This window comes from Pristiophorus japonicus, chromosome 6 (genome assembly GCF_044704955.1).
Source record: "Pristiophorus japonicus isolate sPriJap1 chromosome 6, sPriJap1.hap1, whole genome shotgun sequence".
Lineage (NCBI taxonomy): Eukaryota > Metazoa > Chordata > Chondrichthyes > Pristiophoridae > Pristiophorus > Pristiophorus japonicus.
Genome location: NC_091982.1, coordinates 30782480 through 30800598, shown reverse-complemented (window position 1 = coordinate 30800598; position 18119 = coordinate 30782480). Strand labels below are relative to the sequence as shown.

Genomic DNA, 18119 nt, shown 5'->3' with positions numbered 1-18119 from the left:
CAAGCCACATAAGGAGATATTAAGCACAGGTATTCAAGGAGGTAGGTTTTAAGGAGGGTCTTATAGGATGAGAGAGAGGTGGAATCAGAGAGATTTAGGGAGGGAATTCCAAAACTTAGGGCCTAGGCTGCTGAAGGCATGACCACTAATGGTGGGGCGAAGGAAATCGGGACAAACAAAGAGGATTGACATCTCTTAAATGGGCCATGTCTAAACTAACAAAGTACTAATTTCTGGTAACTAATAACAAACATTTGCAGACTCTAAGAACTAAGTTATATAAAATATGTTTTTATCAGTTGGTTTAAAATGGGATGAGTGAAAATCTTGTTCTCCCCTTTTCTTACCTTAGTAGAAAGCACTGTGTGACATTTACATTAAATAGAAGTGGTTGCAGGCAGTGCAGGCTGATCCCACGCTGGATGCTGATCTAAATTAAACTGCTTTGTGAAAATGGCACAGCTTAATTTGAATTTGGTCCAAATATCAAGAGACAAAACCCTTTTCTGCTGGCTTGCACAGGCTGTGTTTTATGGCTGCTCATTAAATGGCTCTCTGCACTCAACACAAAACCTAAGTACCGCAATGTCTTTAAAAGATCATTGATTTTAGCCCATCCTCATCCATCGCGGCATTTTCTAATGTGCCCCCTCTTGTTCCTGGAATATAATGAGATCAATATGGCTCCACATCACTACCACCTCCAAGGAAATAAACTTGCATTTAATTTCTTTAGCAGTAATAAAGCTAAATGGTTACATAATATTTGCAAAAATTAAACAATAAGATACATGTTACTGTTAAAAGGCACCTATGACTTCATGCGTGTGATAGCTATTTCTGATTATTCTGATCGTGAGAGTTAAAAAAAATGTTGAGAAATTGAGATGAAGAACCAAGGTCCATAGTGCAGGACACCATCAAGATTGAAAAGTAATGAGTGAGATGCGGAGATAAATAAAAAAAAGTAGTGGTTAAGCATACATGTCAACTTAGAAAACTAACAGAAGTTAATTAACATCTTCACAAACAGCCATAAATATAGGACTATAACATGTAGTGACACTGAAAGTACAGTGGGATATAATCTTGTCATAAATGAAGCAAGTATACCCAACATTGTACAGTGGAAAGTTGTGGCAAAAATTGCTGGGTTATACCCTAATTTATTACGGAGAAATTGTGGCCGATTAGTATCCTGTTGTTAAATCTGAATATTAAGTTGTTTTAAAATTGTTTGTATGCTTGTCTCAGTGAAATAGAGACAATATTTTTCCCTTACCATACCGTTCCAGTACCACTTTTCTATCCCTCGAATTCATGCTGCTCCTCCATTCACATTAGCCCTGTTCCCCATCATTTACATTGCATTCTCTTTCCCTTCTGGTTCACATGGGAACTCTTCTCCCATCTTGCTCCCCCATTCAAATTAGCACTCATTCCCCACACCCCTTAATTCAAGCTTTCATTTTTTTCTACTTCCTCCTAAGAACATAAAAAATAGGAGCAGGTGTAGGCCATCTGACCCTTGAGCCTGCTCTGCCATTTAATAAGATCATGGATGATCTGATCATGGAGTCAGCTCCACTTCCCTGCCTGCTTCCCATAACCCTTTATTCCCTTATCGCTCAAAAATCTGTATATCTCTGCCTTAAATATATTCAATGACCCAGCCTCCACAGCTTTCTGGGGCAGAGAATTCCATAGATTTACAACCCTCTGAGAGAAGAAATTCCTCCTCATCTCAGTTTTTAATGGGCGGCCTCTTATTCGGAGACTATGGGCCTAAGTTTCGAGCCGCGCCTAGAACGGCGCAGTCCCGACCTGGATGCCCGTTTTTCGCGCCACAAAGTGCGCCTAAAAAAACCCTCCAGATTCTCCAACTCCCTACTGGTCCTCTGGCCCTCGGCGCAGTGCAGCAGGAGCTGTAGGGGGCGGAGCCAGGTCCCTGCGCTGAAAACAGTGCCGGGACCTCTGCACATGCGCGCTACAGTGGGCGCGCATGTGCAGTAGCTCCAGGCGCCCAAAACTGTGTGGGAGGGGCCGAAGCACGCAGCCCCTAGCCCTGGCCGAATGGCCTCACTGGGGCTGCGTGCATAAGGCTCCTCCCACGGCCAGCTCCTGCTTCCTCCCGACCCGACTCGACTCCCGCTTCCCGCGTCCGGACCGGACCCGACAACGACCTGACTCCCGCTTTCCCCCCAGCCCCGCCCCCGGACCCGACCCGACCCCCCGGACTGGACCCGACCCGACTCCCGCTCCCCCCCCCACCCCCGCCTCCGGACCGGACCCGACACCGACCTGACTCCCGCTTCCCCCCTCCCCCCCACCCCCGGACCGGACCCGACCCCCTGGACTGGACCCAACCCGACTCCCGCTCCCCCCGCCGCCCCCCCACCGCCCCCGCCCCTGCCTCCGGACCGGACCCGACACCGACCCAACTCCCACTCCCCCCGCCCCCCGACCTGACCTCCCTCTCCCTCCCTCCCCCCGACCCGAACCAAACCGACCTCCCTCCCACCACCCCGCCGATCCGTGCTCCCCCCGACTCGACCCAACGCCACCGACCTGTAAATCTGAAGTCTCGGGCCCGGCCCGTTCAGCCTCCCTTCCCCTTCTCCTTTCCCCCCCTTCTCCTTTCTGCACCCCCTTCTCCTTTTCCCCCCCTTCTCCTTTCCCCCCCGCATCTCCTTCCCCCCATCTCCTTTCCCCCCATCTCCTTTCCCCCCCGCATCTCCTTCCCCCCATCTCCCCTTTATCCCCTTCTCCCCCCTCCCCCTTCTCCCCCCTCCCCCTTCTCCCCCTTCTCCCCCATCCCTCCCCTTCCCTCCCTCTGCTCACCTGCTCACCCCCTCTCTCCCTCTAGCCCCCTCCTCCCCCTCCCCTCGCTGTCAGAAACACAGAAACTGACAGACAGAGAATGAGAGACACAGACAGACAGACAGAGAGATAGAGACACTGACAGAGACACACTGGGGGGGGGGGGGTGGGGGGGCATCCCAGCACGCTGTTGGAGGGCTCCCGGTGCTGCAGTCAGTAAGTAGAAAATGTTTTATTTATGGATTTAAAAAAAACATTATTTCTTATTAATTTTTTTTGATTGATTTATTGGTTGATTTATTGATGTTTTTATCCCTTATTATTGATGATGGCTCTTTATTTGTAAAACTGAAGTGTTTAATGTTTGTAAACTTCCCTTTAAACACCCCCCCCCCATTCCCTACGCCTGATTTGTAACCTACGCCTGATTTTCTAAAGTGTAGACAAGGTTTTTTCGAGCGTACAAAAATCTTCACTTACTCCATTCTAAGTTAGTTTGGAGTAAGTTTTCACTGACGAAACTTTGAAAACAGGCGTAAGTGGCCGGACACGCCCCCTTATGAAAAACAAATTCTGTTCCAAAGTGAAACTGTTCTAACTGACGAGAACTGGAGCAAACTAAATGACGAGAATTGCGATTTCTAAGATACTCCGTTCTACACCAGTTGCTCCTAAAAATCAGGAGCAAATCATGTTGAAACTTGGGGCCTATGTCCCCTAGTTTTAGTTTCCCCTATGAGTGGAAATATCCTCTCTGCATCCACCTTGTCGAGCCCCCTCATTATCTTATATATTTCGATAAGATCACCTCTCATTCTTCTGAACTCCAATGAGTACAGGCCCAACCTACTCAACCTATCTTCATAAGTCAATCCCCTCATCTCCAGAATCAACTTAGCGAATCTTCTCTGAATGTATATCCATCCTTAAATACAGAGACCAAAACTGTACGCAGTACTCAAGGTGTGGCCTCATCAATACCCTGTACAGTTGTAGCAGGACTGCTCTGCTTTTATACCCTATCCCCCTTGCAATAGTGGGCCAACATTTCATTTGCCTTCCTGATTACTTGCTGTACCTGCATACTAACTTTTTGTGTTTCATGCACAAGGACCCCCAGGTCTCTCTGTACTGCAGTACTTTGCAATTTTTCTCCATTTTAATTATAATTTTTTTTCTATTTTTTCTGCCAAAGTGGATAACCTCACATTTTTCCACATTGTAATCTGTCTGCCAAAATTGCTTCCCACTCACTTAGCCTGTCTATGTCTCTTTGCAGATTTTTTTGTGTCCTCCTCACAATTTGCTTTTCCACCCATCTTTGTATCATCAGCAAACTTGGCTACATTATACTTAGTCCTTTCATCCAAGTCATTAATATAGATTGTAAATAGTTGAGGACCCAGCACCGATCCCTGCGGCACCTCACTAGTTACTATTTGCCAACCGGAAAATGACCCATTTATCCCGACTCTCTGTTTTCTGTTAGTTAGCCAATCCTCTATCCATGCTAATATATTACTCCCAACCCCATGAACTTTTATCTTGTGCAGTAACCTTTTATGTGGCACCTTATCGAATGCTTTCTGGAAATCCAAATACATCACATCCACTGGTTCCCCCTTATCCACCCTGCTCGTTACATCCTCAAAGAACTGCAGCAAATTTGTCAAACATAATTTCCCTTTCATAAAACCATGCTGATTCTGCTTGATTGAATTATACTTTTCCAAATGTCCTGCTATTGCTTCCTTTAATAATGGATTCTAGCATTTTCCCAACGACAGATGTTCAGCTAACTGGCCTATAGTTTCCTGCTTTTTGTGTGCCTCCTTTTTTTAAATAGGGGAATTACATTTGCGGTTTTCCAATCCGTTGGGACCTCCCCAGAATCGAGGGAATTTTGGTAGATTACAACCAATACATCCATTATCTTTGCAGCCACTTCTTTTGGACTCTAGGATGCAAGCTATCAGGTCCAGACGACTTGTCCACCTTTCGTCCCATTATTTTACTGAATACTACTTCTTTAGTGATAGTGATTGTATTCATTGCCTCCCTCCCTATAGTCCCTTGATTATCCACTATTGGGATCATTTTAGTGTCTTCTACCGTGGAGACCGATACAAAATATTTGTTCAACATCTCTGACATTTCCCTGTTCCCCTAGTTTTCCCCGCTACTTTGCAGCTGTCTGGTGCATAAGAATGATGTAATTGAACCTGCTAACTGATTTTCTTTCCCCTCTCCATTCACACACCTATTTTTTAGGGGAAAACTGCTTGCTTCTCCTTAGGCGTCGCTAGCAAGGCCAGCATTTATTGCCCCTCCCTAATTGCCCTCGAGTAGGTGGTGAGTCACCTTATTGAACCGCTGCGGTCCTTGTGGTGAAGGTACTGCCTTTGTCATAGAGGTTTTGTACAACTGAGTGGCTTCTGAGGTCATTACAGAGGGCAGTTAACAGTCAACCACATTGCTGTGGGTCTGGAGTCACATATAGGCCAGGGTAAGGGTGGCAGGTTTCCTTCCCGAAAGGACAGTAGTGAACCAGTTGGGTTTTTAATGACAATCCGGTAGTTTCATGGTCACCATTACTGATAGCAGCTTTTTAAAAAATTCCAGATTTATTTAATTAACTGAATTTAAATCCCTCAGTTGCGATGGTGGGTTTCAGGTAAGTGAAGGATCATCTAGCAGATGACAAGCTTTTACTTGCATCCTGTCCTAGATCCTACAAGAGAACACTAAAGAATGCATAGAAGTAAGTCATATATATGTAACTGGTATAGCTGAAATGCATCTGTATATTGTAGAGTTTGTGAGGTAGAGTTGTGTTGTGCTTGGTTGTGCTATTTTTTTCGGTGCAATATCCCTGAAAACGGCGTAACTTGCGCAAAAGATCATGGAATTCGAAGCACAAATTACGTTTAGCGCAAATTGAATTTCTGCGATCATTTGTGATAGTTTAACATACATCGTGCTAGAAGCTGATGCCATCCACAAAACTGGCCACACCCCAAGATCGAATTAATCACCATTGGCATTTTCCGCTAATTGCGCTTGTTTGCGGGCCTTCAAGGAGGCTCTAAACTGATCCTTTTGGGCATGTTTTAAAAGCTTTGGAATGTAATTTTTAAAAAATTTACTCAGAGACGAACTATTGTAATATAACTAGCAAATGGTTCTGTATAGCTTTTAAAGGCATTTCCAGTCACTTAAAATCAGATTACTCATAGGTAGTGGTTTGACACTATGATTAAAAATGCTTATTTTTTGTGATAAACCCATTTTTAGCTGCATGAAGCAAACTATACCAAGTTACGATTTAATTATATTAAGGAATATTTTTTTAAAGCAAAATTTTTCTTTTAAATTGAAGTTTTAAAACGCTGACCAATTGCATTAGTTCATGGCAGACTTTGTGTTTGGCGATATGCAAATGAAGTTGAGTGGAAACCGGAGAAAAAAAAAAGTACTTCTCAAAACGGCCACAATTTTGTGTGCAAATTGCACAAACATCGGCGATTGCACCCAAAGCAGAAACTCTATCCAGTGACTTTTGCACTTTCAACTCCTTGTGCTCATGGAACATTGATGATGCTGATTGCAGAAGCAGGGTGCTCAGTATTTTGGAGTTGATGATACAGGAATTGGCATTTGAGGGTGCAATAGGGTGTGAGTTGATGATGGAAGCGGCAGTATTTACTTGTCATAGATAAAAAGTCAAACATTGGATATTTGAAGTAAAATTCTAGAAATATGGGGCTAGAACCTATACTTTTGTGCTTATTGCCCAAAAATGGGCGATATTTCCGGCGTGGGTGATAAAAAAGGATTTTCAGATCGTCGGCTTCTCGCCCATTCTCAAAGCACCTAGTCTCCATTTTTGCAAATGGACATTACCGCGAGCAATATGAAATGGGCGTTAGTGTAAATTTTTTTTGACCTTCTGCCGTAAAGTGTTGCTGTCCTTAGCAGCGGCATGGCAATACTCGATTCCCGCGATTCAGGAGGTCAAGGGTCATCATGACATGCGCAGATGAGGAAACAGAGAGAGAGAGGGAGCTCAGAGGCACTGAAAGTCTTTGTGGCTGTGGCGTGTGCTTGTCTGGCTGTTGTGGGAGGCACGAGGGAGATTCACCAGCAGCAAAAAGCCTACTAAGCATCAAGAACATAGTTGGCACTGAGTTTTTATCCAACAATTAAGATATAACATGGAAGGGATGGAGGAGGCCCTGGAGCTGGTAGCCAGGAACAGTGGTGGCAGAGGGCTCCCAGTGGTCCCAGAGCGCGGCGGCACTGCACCCCAAGGTGCCACACCTCCATTGCCAACCGCACGAGAGAGCCAGCAGCAACATCTTGCTTCTGGCTCAGAGCACATTCCCACCTCAGGATCGTCCTCTTCCGTATCCATCCAAGCAGCGTTTCAGCCGTCACCCGCCCCCCCCACAATGAAACATCACCTGAGGAGCTCCTTGGCCAGGTGGCTTGGAGTCAGGAGGGAAAGGGGCAGCGATAGAGGTGGGGAGGAGAAGCGGGAGGCCGGTGGGTGGTGGGAGTGCGGAAGGATTGGTTTGAACAGAAATACTGATGATTTCAGACTAATGTTCAGTTTAAATATTTTTTATTTAACAAAACCTTGTAGCACATTGGTTCAGATAGCTGCACCATTACATGCTGGTGATTCCTTAAACATCAAAGGGTATAATTACACTTAACTTCAATCAATTTAAACTTTAACTGTCACCAAGGTGATGCCCACCATTGATGTATCACCTGCACACCCAGCAGTGTGTCAGCCTTGTAAATAACACCAACGTTCTTTCAGTCAAAGCATTCATTGATGAGCTCCTGACGTAAGGCTCTTGCGGCTATCATGCCACCATGGGCCCTTTCATGCGGTCTACAGGGGGGCGGAGGCATGGCTTCAGCGTCAGCCTGATTGTCTGGGCTGATGTCAGTGTCCGCCTCCTTGTCCACCTCTTCCTCTCTCTGGTGAGGTAGACTTTCAGACTCATCAGGCAATTCTTACCCCCTCCTGATAGCCAAGTTGTGCAGCATGGAGCACACCGCCACGAATTGAGCTACCTGCTCAGGGTGGTATTGGAGCTCGCCTCCTGAATGGTCCAGGCATCTAAAGCACTGCTTCTGCACTGCAATGGTTTTCTCCATGATATTGCGATTTGCTCTGTGGTTCTCGTTGTATAGCCTCTCGACTTCGGTGTGGGTGTCACGCAGGGGGATCATCAGCCAGGTGGCGAGGTCATATCCTTTGTCCCCAAGCATCCAGCATTGACCTTGTGGCTGATTGTTAAACAAATCAGATACAGGGCTCTCACGCAGAATGTGTGTATCTTGGATTCTGCTTGGAAATTGAGCATTCATTGCCAGTATAATTTGCTGGTGGTCGACAACCAGTTGGACATTCAGGAAGTGGAATCCCTTGCGGTTCCTGAAAACCTCTGCATCCTGAAAAGGCGCCCACATCGTGATGTGCGTACAGTCTATTGCTCCCTGCACCTTGGAGAAGTTTATAGTTCTGGAGAATCCAAGAGCCCTCTCACTCTGTGCTTCCCTGGTCATCGGGAAGCTGATCAATTCCCTCCTGCGTGCATACAGTGCTTCAGTGACCTGTCTAATGCAGCGATGTGTGGCATGCTGAGAAAGTCCGCAAATGTCTCCGGCTGTGGCCTGAAAAGAACCTGAGACATAGAATGACAGTGCTGCGGTAACTTTGACCTCGATGGACAGTGCAGTACTGATGGTGCTGGCTGGCTGCAGATCAACGCCCATAATATCGGCCAGCATTAATTTCCACACTGATTTAACGCCGAGATTCTTAATACATTATGCAATATCAGCTGGCATACCTCAGTGGTAATCTCTATGTGGAAGCGCAGTCTCCAAAGGCACGTGGTGTTTGGCAAGTCGAGGTAAGAATGCTTCTCCTTGAACTTGCAGGGGGTGTAACGTTGGGTGCATAATGTAATAGAGCGTACCTTCGGCCATCTCGAGTCCGCTGCATGTAATTGGTCACCAAGAGAGGGTGAGAAAGGACAGGCCCCTTTGCAGTAGCTCTCTGTTTTCCACTGATTGGTCACAAACAAGGAATGTCCCGATGAAGACACCTCTTCAATTCCAATCAGTCACAGTGTGGTCAAAATGTTTGTCGAGATGTTCACATCAATTCCAACGACCTGCAGAGTACATCCAAACTCTGCCGAGGTTGAAGCACAGCACCCTTTTAAAGGATGCAATATGTGATCTAGAACATTGCGTCCATAACGCTGTGATTAGGTCCGGTTAGTTCCACTTTTTCTGGGCGGTTTTTTGGGCGAGCGATATTGTGGGCGATATATGTGCGAGGTGGTGAAATTGACGCTGGCCGATCTCATGGCCACTAGTTTCGGTAAATATGCTCTTTATGACAAAAAAAAGTGGGCAGGCTGTATTAAGAATCTCGGCGTTAAATCAGTGCGGAAATTAATGCTGGCCGATATTATGGGCGTTGATTTCACCCATTCTGTTGCGTCCGCCCAAAAAAAGTGGCCAGGCAGTAATATTTTTCTCCGGTGTTAAGCACATGGAGAAAGTAACGCTCAGCGATATGTTTCCTAAAAATGCCCGTCAGTTTCCATTTTATGTCAAAATGGGCGATATAAGGGCGTTATACGTCATTTCAGCGGTTAAATGGGCGTTAAGTGGGCATTAAGCATGCAAAAAAAGTGGAGATTCTAGCCCATACATTTGCATCATCCACTAAAAGAGATTAACATTGCAGATGAGATGCCAGAACTGGTGTAAGGTTCCACTAAAATATGAATCCATCTTTACCTTTCAGGTGCTGGCCAGCCTGCTGTGCATTTCGTGCAATATCTGTATGTGATTTTGATTTATTTAGTATCTCAAAGGGTTTGAGAAGCTACATAAATGTCATACACCTACTGTACAATGTCACATGTTTCCCCTATAGATCCCTGTGTGTTACCTTTCACATGCCCTGTAACTAATGGCTTACAGATGTTCCTGGAGCTGCCCAAAATACTTCTGCAGCATCTTGAGGCTGCTAATACAATGGCCGGGGTGCCTGTTGTGCTGAATGATGGCTACTTTCATGTTTCAGGGTTATTGATCATCTTTGCCATCATAGAAAGGATTTTATGATTGAGTTATGTTTAAGTGTTGTGTTTTATAACAAACTGAAATAACACAGGCTTCAAAACACATAAGCTGTATTGAAGCTGTGCATTAGAGCTTGGCGGGCTATTTTGTGAAATGTCGTAGCTCACAAAATATTTCAAACTAATATAATAAAGGTCAATTGTCTCATTCTTAACTAGGAACCATTGTGGCATCCATTCAACTTTAGAACATTAGAAGATGGTTCCTTTAAACAGAGTGACTATTTGTCCTAACTCTCGCTTCTGTGTATGCGTCTCCTGATGCTTGCACAGAAGCAAGAGTTAGGACAAATAGTCACCAACTCCGCCCCCCCCCCCCAGCACAACTTACACTAACCCTTTTCTGCGCATGCATCCTCCTCTTCGACTCCCGATCCAAAACCGGAACTGGCCCCAAACACCACGTTGCAACCCCGAGCCTCAGCGGCAGTTTGAGTGAAGAGTGTGGTCGACGGGGTGAGAGAGAATCAGGTCGGCGGGGTGAGAGAGAATCAGGCCGGCGGTTTCAGAGAGAAGCAGGCCAGTGGGGCGAGAGAGAAGTGCTCGGTAGAGAGAGAGAGAGAGAGAGAGAGAGAGAAGTGGGCTGGCAGGGTGAGAGAGAGAAGCGGATCGGTGGGACAAGAGAGAGGTGGATCGGTGGGGAGAGAGAGAAAAGCGGGTCGGCAGGGATTAGAAATAGTCGGAACGAACGATAACACCAAAAACAAGGAAATCAGCCCACAATAGCGACACAATGGTGCATGATTTATCTTTGAGGAGATGTGAAATTGAGTGAAGTAAGTAGAATTTGCTTTGACTGTATGTTCACTTACTGTCTGTTAAATAATTTGTATCTAAAGTGTTAAAGCCTGCCTAGTGAAAAATGTGAGGGTACATGTGAAAGGCATAGGGCAGTTTTTAACTGCTGGCTGCCCATTTCTGCCTGTAAAATGGGTGGCTGGCAGTTGAAAATCATGGATGACAGGAGGAGTGTGTGACGGGGAGTATCTTGGTGCCCCATTGATGCCCAAAGCCCATCTGATGCAATTATCAGGTGGGTTGATAAATGGGCAAGCAGTCCACCAATCTGAAACAGGTGGGAAGCTGCTTATATATGCCGCAGTCCTTGCAAACCCCAGTGACTGCAAGGAGTAGGCTTGAGGAGAAGCAAGGGAGAGAAAGGAAACCAGGTGAAATATATTGAAAATATTTACCAACAGTAATATTGATGAAACTATGCGGTGTTACAATTATAAGATGGAACTAAAATAAAGGAAATGGTTAGCAAAAGCTCAGATATTCTGAAGATTTTTCTATGACCTCTTCTTACAACATAGATTGTTATTTTCCTGGATAAATTAACTACAAATAATTAGACACACAAATAGATTACAGTCAGGAATGGTACCAGCCTCTGTTTTCGAATGCTGAAAGATACTGTTTTAGAAATCAAGTTATTTTGCAGTGTTTGAGATCAAAGAACATTTTAACACTGGCACTCGAAGCCTGTTTTGGATTAGTTCAAAATTTTATTCGAAGAGACAGGCAGGAGATTTATCTGCTTTCCCAGAAATGCTGTGGTCTAAGATCCTGCTGCTTTGAGCTATAGAAACACACAGTGCCTCCAAGCTCAAACTTAAACCTTGTGGTGAAGAGAAAGCACAGTCGGTTTGAGCCTTCAGTGCTCTAAATTAAATTGCGTTTGTGGCTAAAGTTTCCTAAGCCAAAAAGGAATAATAATTAGTTATAGCCGCAAGTTCCAGATTCAGTAACACAACCCTTCATACTCCTGACTCCAGTGTGAGAATGTCCCCACTTGACATCTCATAAATATAGTTGTAGGACTTCATATAGACTTACTTAAGTTGAGCTATGGGGTTTTATGTCAGAATTGATATACACTTTCCCCCATAAACAATGCCACAGAATTTGATTTTCCTTAAACTAATTTTTTTCCTGTTTTCATTATAGCAGCTTGCTTCTACATTTTCATACTCCTGATTCCTATCCAGTGTATCTTGGAGGAAATTGGTTGTGCTTGTGCACCGGATATGAACAAGACCAGGGTAAAGTTAAAAAAACAATTGTTCTCAGAATGTGGCCAATGCTGACAAGGCTGCATTTATTGCCCATCCCTAGTTATCCCCAGAAAGTGGTGGTGTGTGATTGTAAAACTGAGTGTCTTGCTAGTGGGCATTAAGAGTCAACCACATAGTGTGGGTCTAGAGTCATCTGTAGGCAAGATTCAATAGGGGTGACAGGTTCCTTTCTCTGAAGGACAATGAGGAACCAGATGGGTTTTTACAACAATCTGGCAGCTTTAATGCTTATTCTTTTCTGTGCTAGTCCACAAGTTATCAGACTTATTGAATTCAAAGTTGACAACTTGCCTTGGTGAGGAGAGATTGAGTAGACTAGGCCTTTATTCTCTAGATTTTAGAAAAATGAGGCGTGATCCTCATTGAAACATACAAAATTCTTACAGGGCTTGACAGGGTAGATGAAGGGAGGATGTTTCCCCTGGCTGGGGAGTCTAGAACCAGGGGTCACAGTCTCAGAATAAGGGGGTCGGCCATTTTAGGACTGAGATGGGAAGAAATTTCTTCACTCAGAGGGTGGTGAATCTTTGGAATTCTCAACTCCAGAGGGCTATAGAAGCTCAGTCATTGAATACATTCAAGACAGGGATCGTTGGATTTTTGGATATTAAGGGAATCAAAGGATATGGGGATATTGCGGGAAAGTGAAGTTGAGGTAGAAGATCAGCCATGATCTTATTGTATGGCGGAGCAGGCTCTAGGGGCCAAATGGCCTACTCCTGCTCCTATTTCTTATGTTCTTATGTTCTTATTTAAACTCAAAAGGGGAAGGGGTGTAATTTTCACTTTGGCCACGGGCGAAACACTTATGGGTGCGGATCAGCTGCTGCATATACCCACCGCCTGCTTTTCCTTCATGTAGTCTTCAAATGGAAAGGAAAAGCGAGCAGGGTGTATAACGGGTGGTCGATCTACAATGGCCAGTTTTTCCTGTCACGCCCACAGTGAAAATGACCCAACAACCTCTGGGCTCCGAGCTCAGTACCATAGCATTCTCTGTTACATGTCCTGCGCTGTAACACCCTCGGGTTTTGCTGTGTGCAGATTGTAGCGACGGTCCTAACCCTGTAGTGCGACTGCACCAAATACAGATAGACGGCATACATACGTTGTTCCTATCCTGATGTAGTTCCACTTTGTGAGTGATAGTCTCGATTCTGTTGCCTAGGTTTGTGCGAAAGAATGTCTTACTTTCGGAAATGTTAATTTTCATGTCATTGTTTGTTTCACACCTGTCAACACATGATAAGAAATGGTTACAAACAGACCTGGATGGCTTCAAAGGAAGAAAGCTGCGATTGATTTATAATGTTTTGAGAGAAAATGCCCACAGTGTTGCGAGAAAATTCACTTGTAAATTATACTCAAAGAAACACATGTGCCGACGGATGCCCAAAGAAACAAAAAAGGGTTTCCCATGTTTGATTGCGGACTGATGGACTTGATGCCAGTGAGAGATTAGGCAGGCAATACAAGTCTGAAACCTAGAGGAAATCAGCCACACTACAGTTGGGGAGAAAAGAACAATTGGCTTACTGGGAATGGCTTTCCATGAGGGAGGAAGCCAGACAACAACAGGAAAGTTAATCATGCGTCATTTCACACAGGAAAGCAGCTTCACCTTCTGTTAGGCCAAGATAAGAATGCTCTCAAGGCCCACATAGGTGAAGGCCACTGCTATCACACTCTTCTCTAGTCACCTTCAGAATAAGACCCCTTGACACATCTATCATGTAAACTAAATAAAGTCGATTGACTACAATGAGACTCCATGAGAAATGTGATAGCATTGCAGGATTAGAGATTAAAAGTCAGGCAGGGAAGACCTGTATCCTTTATAGACTGTTGACCAGAAGACAATAAACTTTTCCTTTGACCCAGTTTAAGTATAAACTCTTGGACAGGAACAAAGAAATCAGAAGCACAATGATATTTATATAAATCTTGTGAAGCGTATACAGAAACATGTTTGCTAGTTCCTGAGAATGTCTGTCAGATTAATTGCCATCCATTTACTCATCCCACCCTTCCCCTTTGTACCCTAAGCCATATGTATTGGCATAGGCCAGTATTTGTTGTGGGAAAAAAAGAGGCAATAAGTCTTACATTGCACAGGACATCCTGCTGATGCAGGGCTGCCATTCCCAGTGAATCTCGGGCATTGGAGTTCCATAAGCAGTACAGGTCAGATGGTGTTTCTTCCCAAGCTCATAAACCTTTTCCTCTTGGAATCCCACTTCTTTTTCATAGATCTGTGGTTTTACTAAAAGGTAAAGCGGTAGAGAGATTGTAATATTCTAGTAGAAAAAAACACCTTGCTTGACAGCATTATCATGATTTATATTACATACGCATTTAGGGAATTGTGGAGAGAACTGTAATTCCATTCCATTAACAACTTAATTATTGAAAATGCAGGGACTGGACTGCTTTCCAATGCGACCATTAGTCCTGCCAAACAATCTGCTGGAACTAGAGTATACATGACATCCCTGCCGCCAATACAACTTGATTCAGTGGGGCTGCTGTGATTTCTGAGCTTCATGATTTGATTCAGCACAAAAAAGAGCTGATCAATATTCACATTTTCCAATGGTGCTGTACACAAACAGACCCTTGCTGCTTTGATTTGATGATATGATTCTTGTGTATGGGATTAGTTCTAGAAATAAGTTGCTTCAGTGCTTTGTGGCATCTTACTTGTGAGTTGATGTACGACAGAACCGAAACAATAAATGCGAGTTTTTTTTGCAGTGATTGATGGCCAGTTTGGACACACGGCAACAATTATTCGTGTACACGGGAGCAGAATTTTGTTTTCTGTGTTCATCGGGCGGGTGATCCCATCACCTTCTCAATGAAGCTCGCTGGAGGCCCGAACTATTTTTGCGATTGGGCTCATTAGAATAGAATCGGTGAGCTGACACTGCTGAACGGACACTGACAGGCAGCTTCCTGATTCACTTATATTCTATGAAGCTATTTATTATACATATGTGTGCACATTCACATATATTCTATGAAGCCATTATACAATTAAGGGTACATATTATGATCATGTTCCTGCTTCCAGCCATCCTGAGATCACTAGCAACATGAGCAATCTCACTATTCTGGACGACCCACCTCAGTGCTCACTAGGCCCACTACAAGAAGACTCACGAATCCTGCTAACTAGCTGCATGGAGATGCATTCCTTCCTCTATGGGGATGTGCAACCACCCACAGTGGACACATTGCTAAAAGACATGTAGCATCTGCACTGTAGTTGAGTGACATTTATGCCTCTGCCAAGAATTTGGGTTGCAAATGGCATGTAAATTAAATGAAAAGGGGTGAGGAGAATTAAAGGGGAGCGTCGTAAGGAGGGAGACAAAGATTTAGAAATCTGGAGAGAATTATAAGGCATTTCAACCCATCGGGAAATCTTTGCCAAGGCTGGAGAGACACGGGATTAAGAAATGGCAGGCCAGGATGAAGGGAAAGTAGATGTAGGCATCAGTCTGTAGACAAGTGAGCTGCCAACAAAAACAAACAACGATCTACAGGAAGAGCCTGTAGTGACATAATATGCTCTCCTTCAGTGTGTGTGGGCCTTTTAAATGCCCTCCTGCCTGTTGGTCTGCCCAAGGGATTGTCCCCCAGACCATTTCACTGTTGTGTTGGAGACTCAGGGGTTGCAATTGGGCTCCTTTGCACTTCCCATTAGCGCCTCCGGGGGGCGATAACCGAGCGCAAATGGTTTTGCGACTGTCGCGGCGAGATCAGCGACTCCCGCTAAATTCGTCGGCAATTTTGTGGTGGCAGTACGGCGTTGCGCCCTGATCTCCTTCGCCCGGAAATTGTGATGTCATTGCCGTGCGCATCGCCCCAGACCTGAAATTGCATTCCGCCTCCCTGCAGCATTGCCGAGCGAAAACACCGACAGCTGCAGGAGACGTGCATCGGGTGGCCGGCCGCTTCGGGGGCAATGTTTAAAGGCGAGGCGGCCGAGGTAAAGTTTAAAAAAAATTACTTTCTCTCCTGCAGGTTTTTTCGCGGGTTCCTGCCCGCGATCGATCTGCTTGAGTAGCAGGCTGATCGGGTGGGATCGCGGCTGCCATCGTGGAGAAGGTGCATTTTTTTTCCTTTGCGGAGCCTGCAGCGAAGGCCCTTCCCTTTGCAGGAGGGAAGGAGCCTTTCAATGTGGTAGCGCTGCATGGCCTAGGGTGCAGCGCTGCTGAACTCACCGCCCCGCCTGCTGACGATTGCGCTCCAGGAAGGAAATGGAGCGCCTGATTTTGCACTCCACTTCCTTCCTGGAGTGCAGCCAGTGAATTTTGTAAAAGTTTGAAACCATTAGTGCCTGGCGCTAACTTTTCAAACTTTTAAAAGTTAGTGCCCCAAAATGGGACGTTCCCGAATTTCTCGTCCTCAGTCTCCAGCATATCCCGAGGGCTGAATTACGACACACAGCCCTTCCACATCCCCCTTTTAATACATTAATAAAATGTACATCAGCTTTCAGTGGGAGTTTTAGACGGCCGTCCTCAACTACCGAAGATTGAGCGTGGCGGTAGCTGAGCGAGAATCCAGCAGAACTGAAATCAGGCCAGAAGCGAAACAAAATCTTCCCCTTTTGTTACTTTAGGGGAGAATTTCCACAGAGATTCTACACTCACCAGCCATACCTTTGGTTATGCTGTTTAAATAAGAACATAAGAAATAAGGAGCAGGTGTATGCCATACGGCCCCTCGAGCCTGCTCCGCCAATTAATGCAATCATGGCTGATCTGACCATGGACTCAGGTCCACTTCCCTGCCCACTCCCCATAACCCCATATTCACTTATCAGTTAAGAAACTGTCTATCTCTATCTTAAATTTATTCAATGACCCAGCTTTCACAGCTCTCTGGGGAATTCTAAAGATTTATAACCCTCTGAGAGAAGAAATTCCTCCTCATCTCAGTTTTAAATGGGTGGCCCCTTATTCTAAGATTATGCCCTCTAGTTTTAGTCTCCCCTATCGGTGGAAACATCCTCTCTGCATCCACCTTGTCAAGCCCCCTCATAATCTTATACGTTTCAATAAGATCACCTCTCATTCTTCTGAATTCCAATGAGTAGAAGCCCATCCTATTCAACCTTCCCTCATAAGTCAACCCCCTCATCTCCGGAATCAACCGAGTGAACCTTCTCTGAACTGCTTCCAAAGCAAGTATATCCTTTCGTAAATATTAAAAATAACCAGGGTTTCCGTGGCTCGTCTGTTAAAGTTTCGGCAGATGAATGGAAGAACCCTCACAGAAATTCACCCCTCGATATTTTTTGTTTTTTTAATATTTAACCAGGAACCATACAAGGAGTATTTGCTGTCTGTGTTCCAGATGGGCCAGATTTAGTCTCTCGCAAATGATCACTGTTTGGATGGTCTCACCTACCATTAGCTGGTCTGTTTTGGACAACATGTGCACTTTCTTGACGGGACTATTTAGAACAAATAGACTAAAGAATCTGAGTGTTATAAGCAAAGTGCAGCTGCAAACAATTTTTATAAAAAGAGATTTGGAGCTATTACTTGTACATGCACTTGTTTGTGCATGTGTAGAATAGCTTTGAGCGCACTGCAGTTTATGCCTGCTTTTCTTCACTATGTTTTCAGTGTGATTAAGGAAATCATAGAATCATAGAATGTTTACAGCACAGAAGAAGGCCATTTGGTCTGTCGGGCCTGTGCTGGCTCTCTGCATGAGCACCTGAGCAAGTCCCACTCCCCCGCCCTTTCCCCCACAGCATTGCAATATTTTTTCCTCAGCGACTTATCCAATTCCCTTTTGAAAGCCACAATTGAGTCTGCCTCTGTTATATATATTTACGATAGATATACTCTCTGTGTAGTCACTGTATAGTTGCATAAGATGGAGACTTGTTTACCGGGGGTACCATCAATAAGGTTCACACAGTATACACTATGCTGGCACCACCAGAGGGTGCAACTGGTGGAGACCCAGGGGTCACCTGTACAACACAGGTACCCAGGTATAAAATGGAGTCCACCAT

The 18119-nt window shown here is 44.9% G+C and overlaps 1 protein-coding gene across 1 annotated transcript in view; it reads right to left on the bottom strand.

Moving 5' to 3' along the window:
• Positions 1 to 18119, bottom strand: part of kdrl (kinase insert domain receptor like) — a 262118-nt gene that overhangs the window by 103845 nt on the left and 140154 nt on the right. The window contains exons 10-11 of the mRNA XM_070882714.1: positions 14186 to 14342; positions 13188 to 13311 (exon numbers count right to left, since the gene is read on the bottom strand). Of these exons, the coding sequence (XP_070738815.1) occupies positions 13188 to 13311; positions 14186 to 14342 (281 nt within the window). The remainder of the gene's footprint in view (positions 1 to 13187; positions 13312 to 14185; positions 14343 to 18119) is intronic.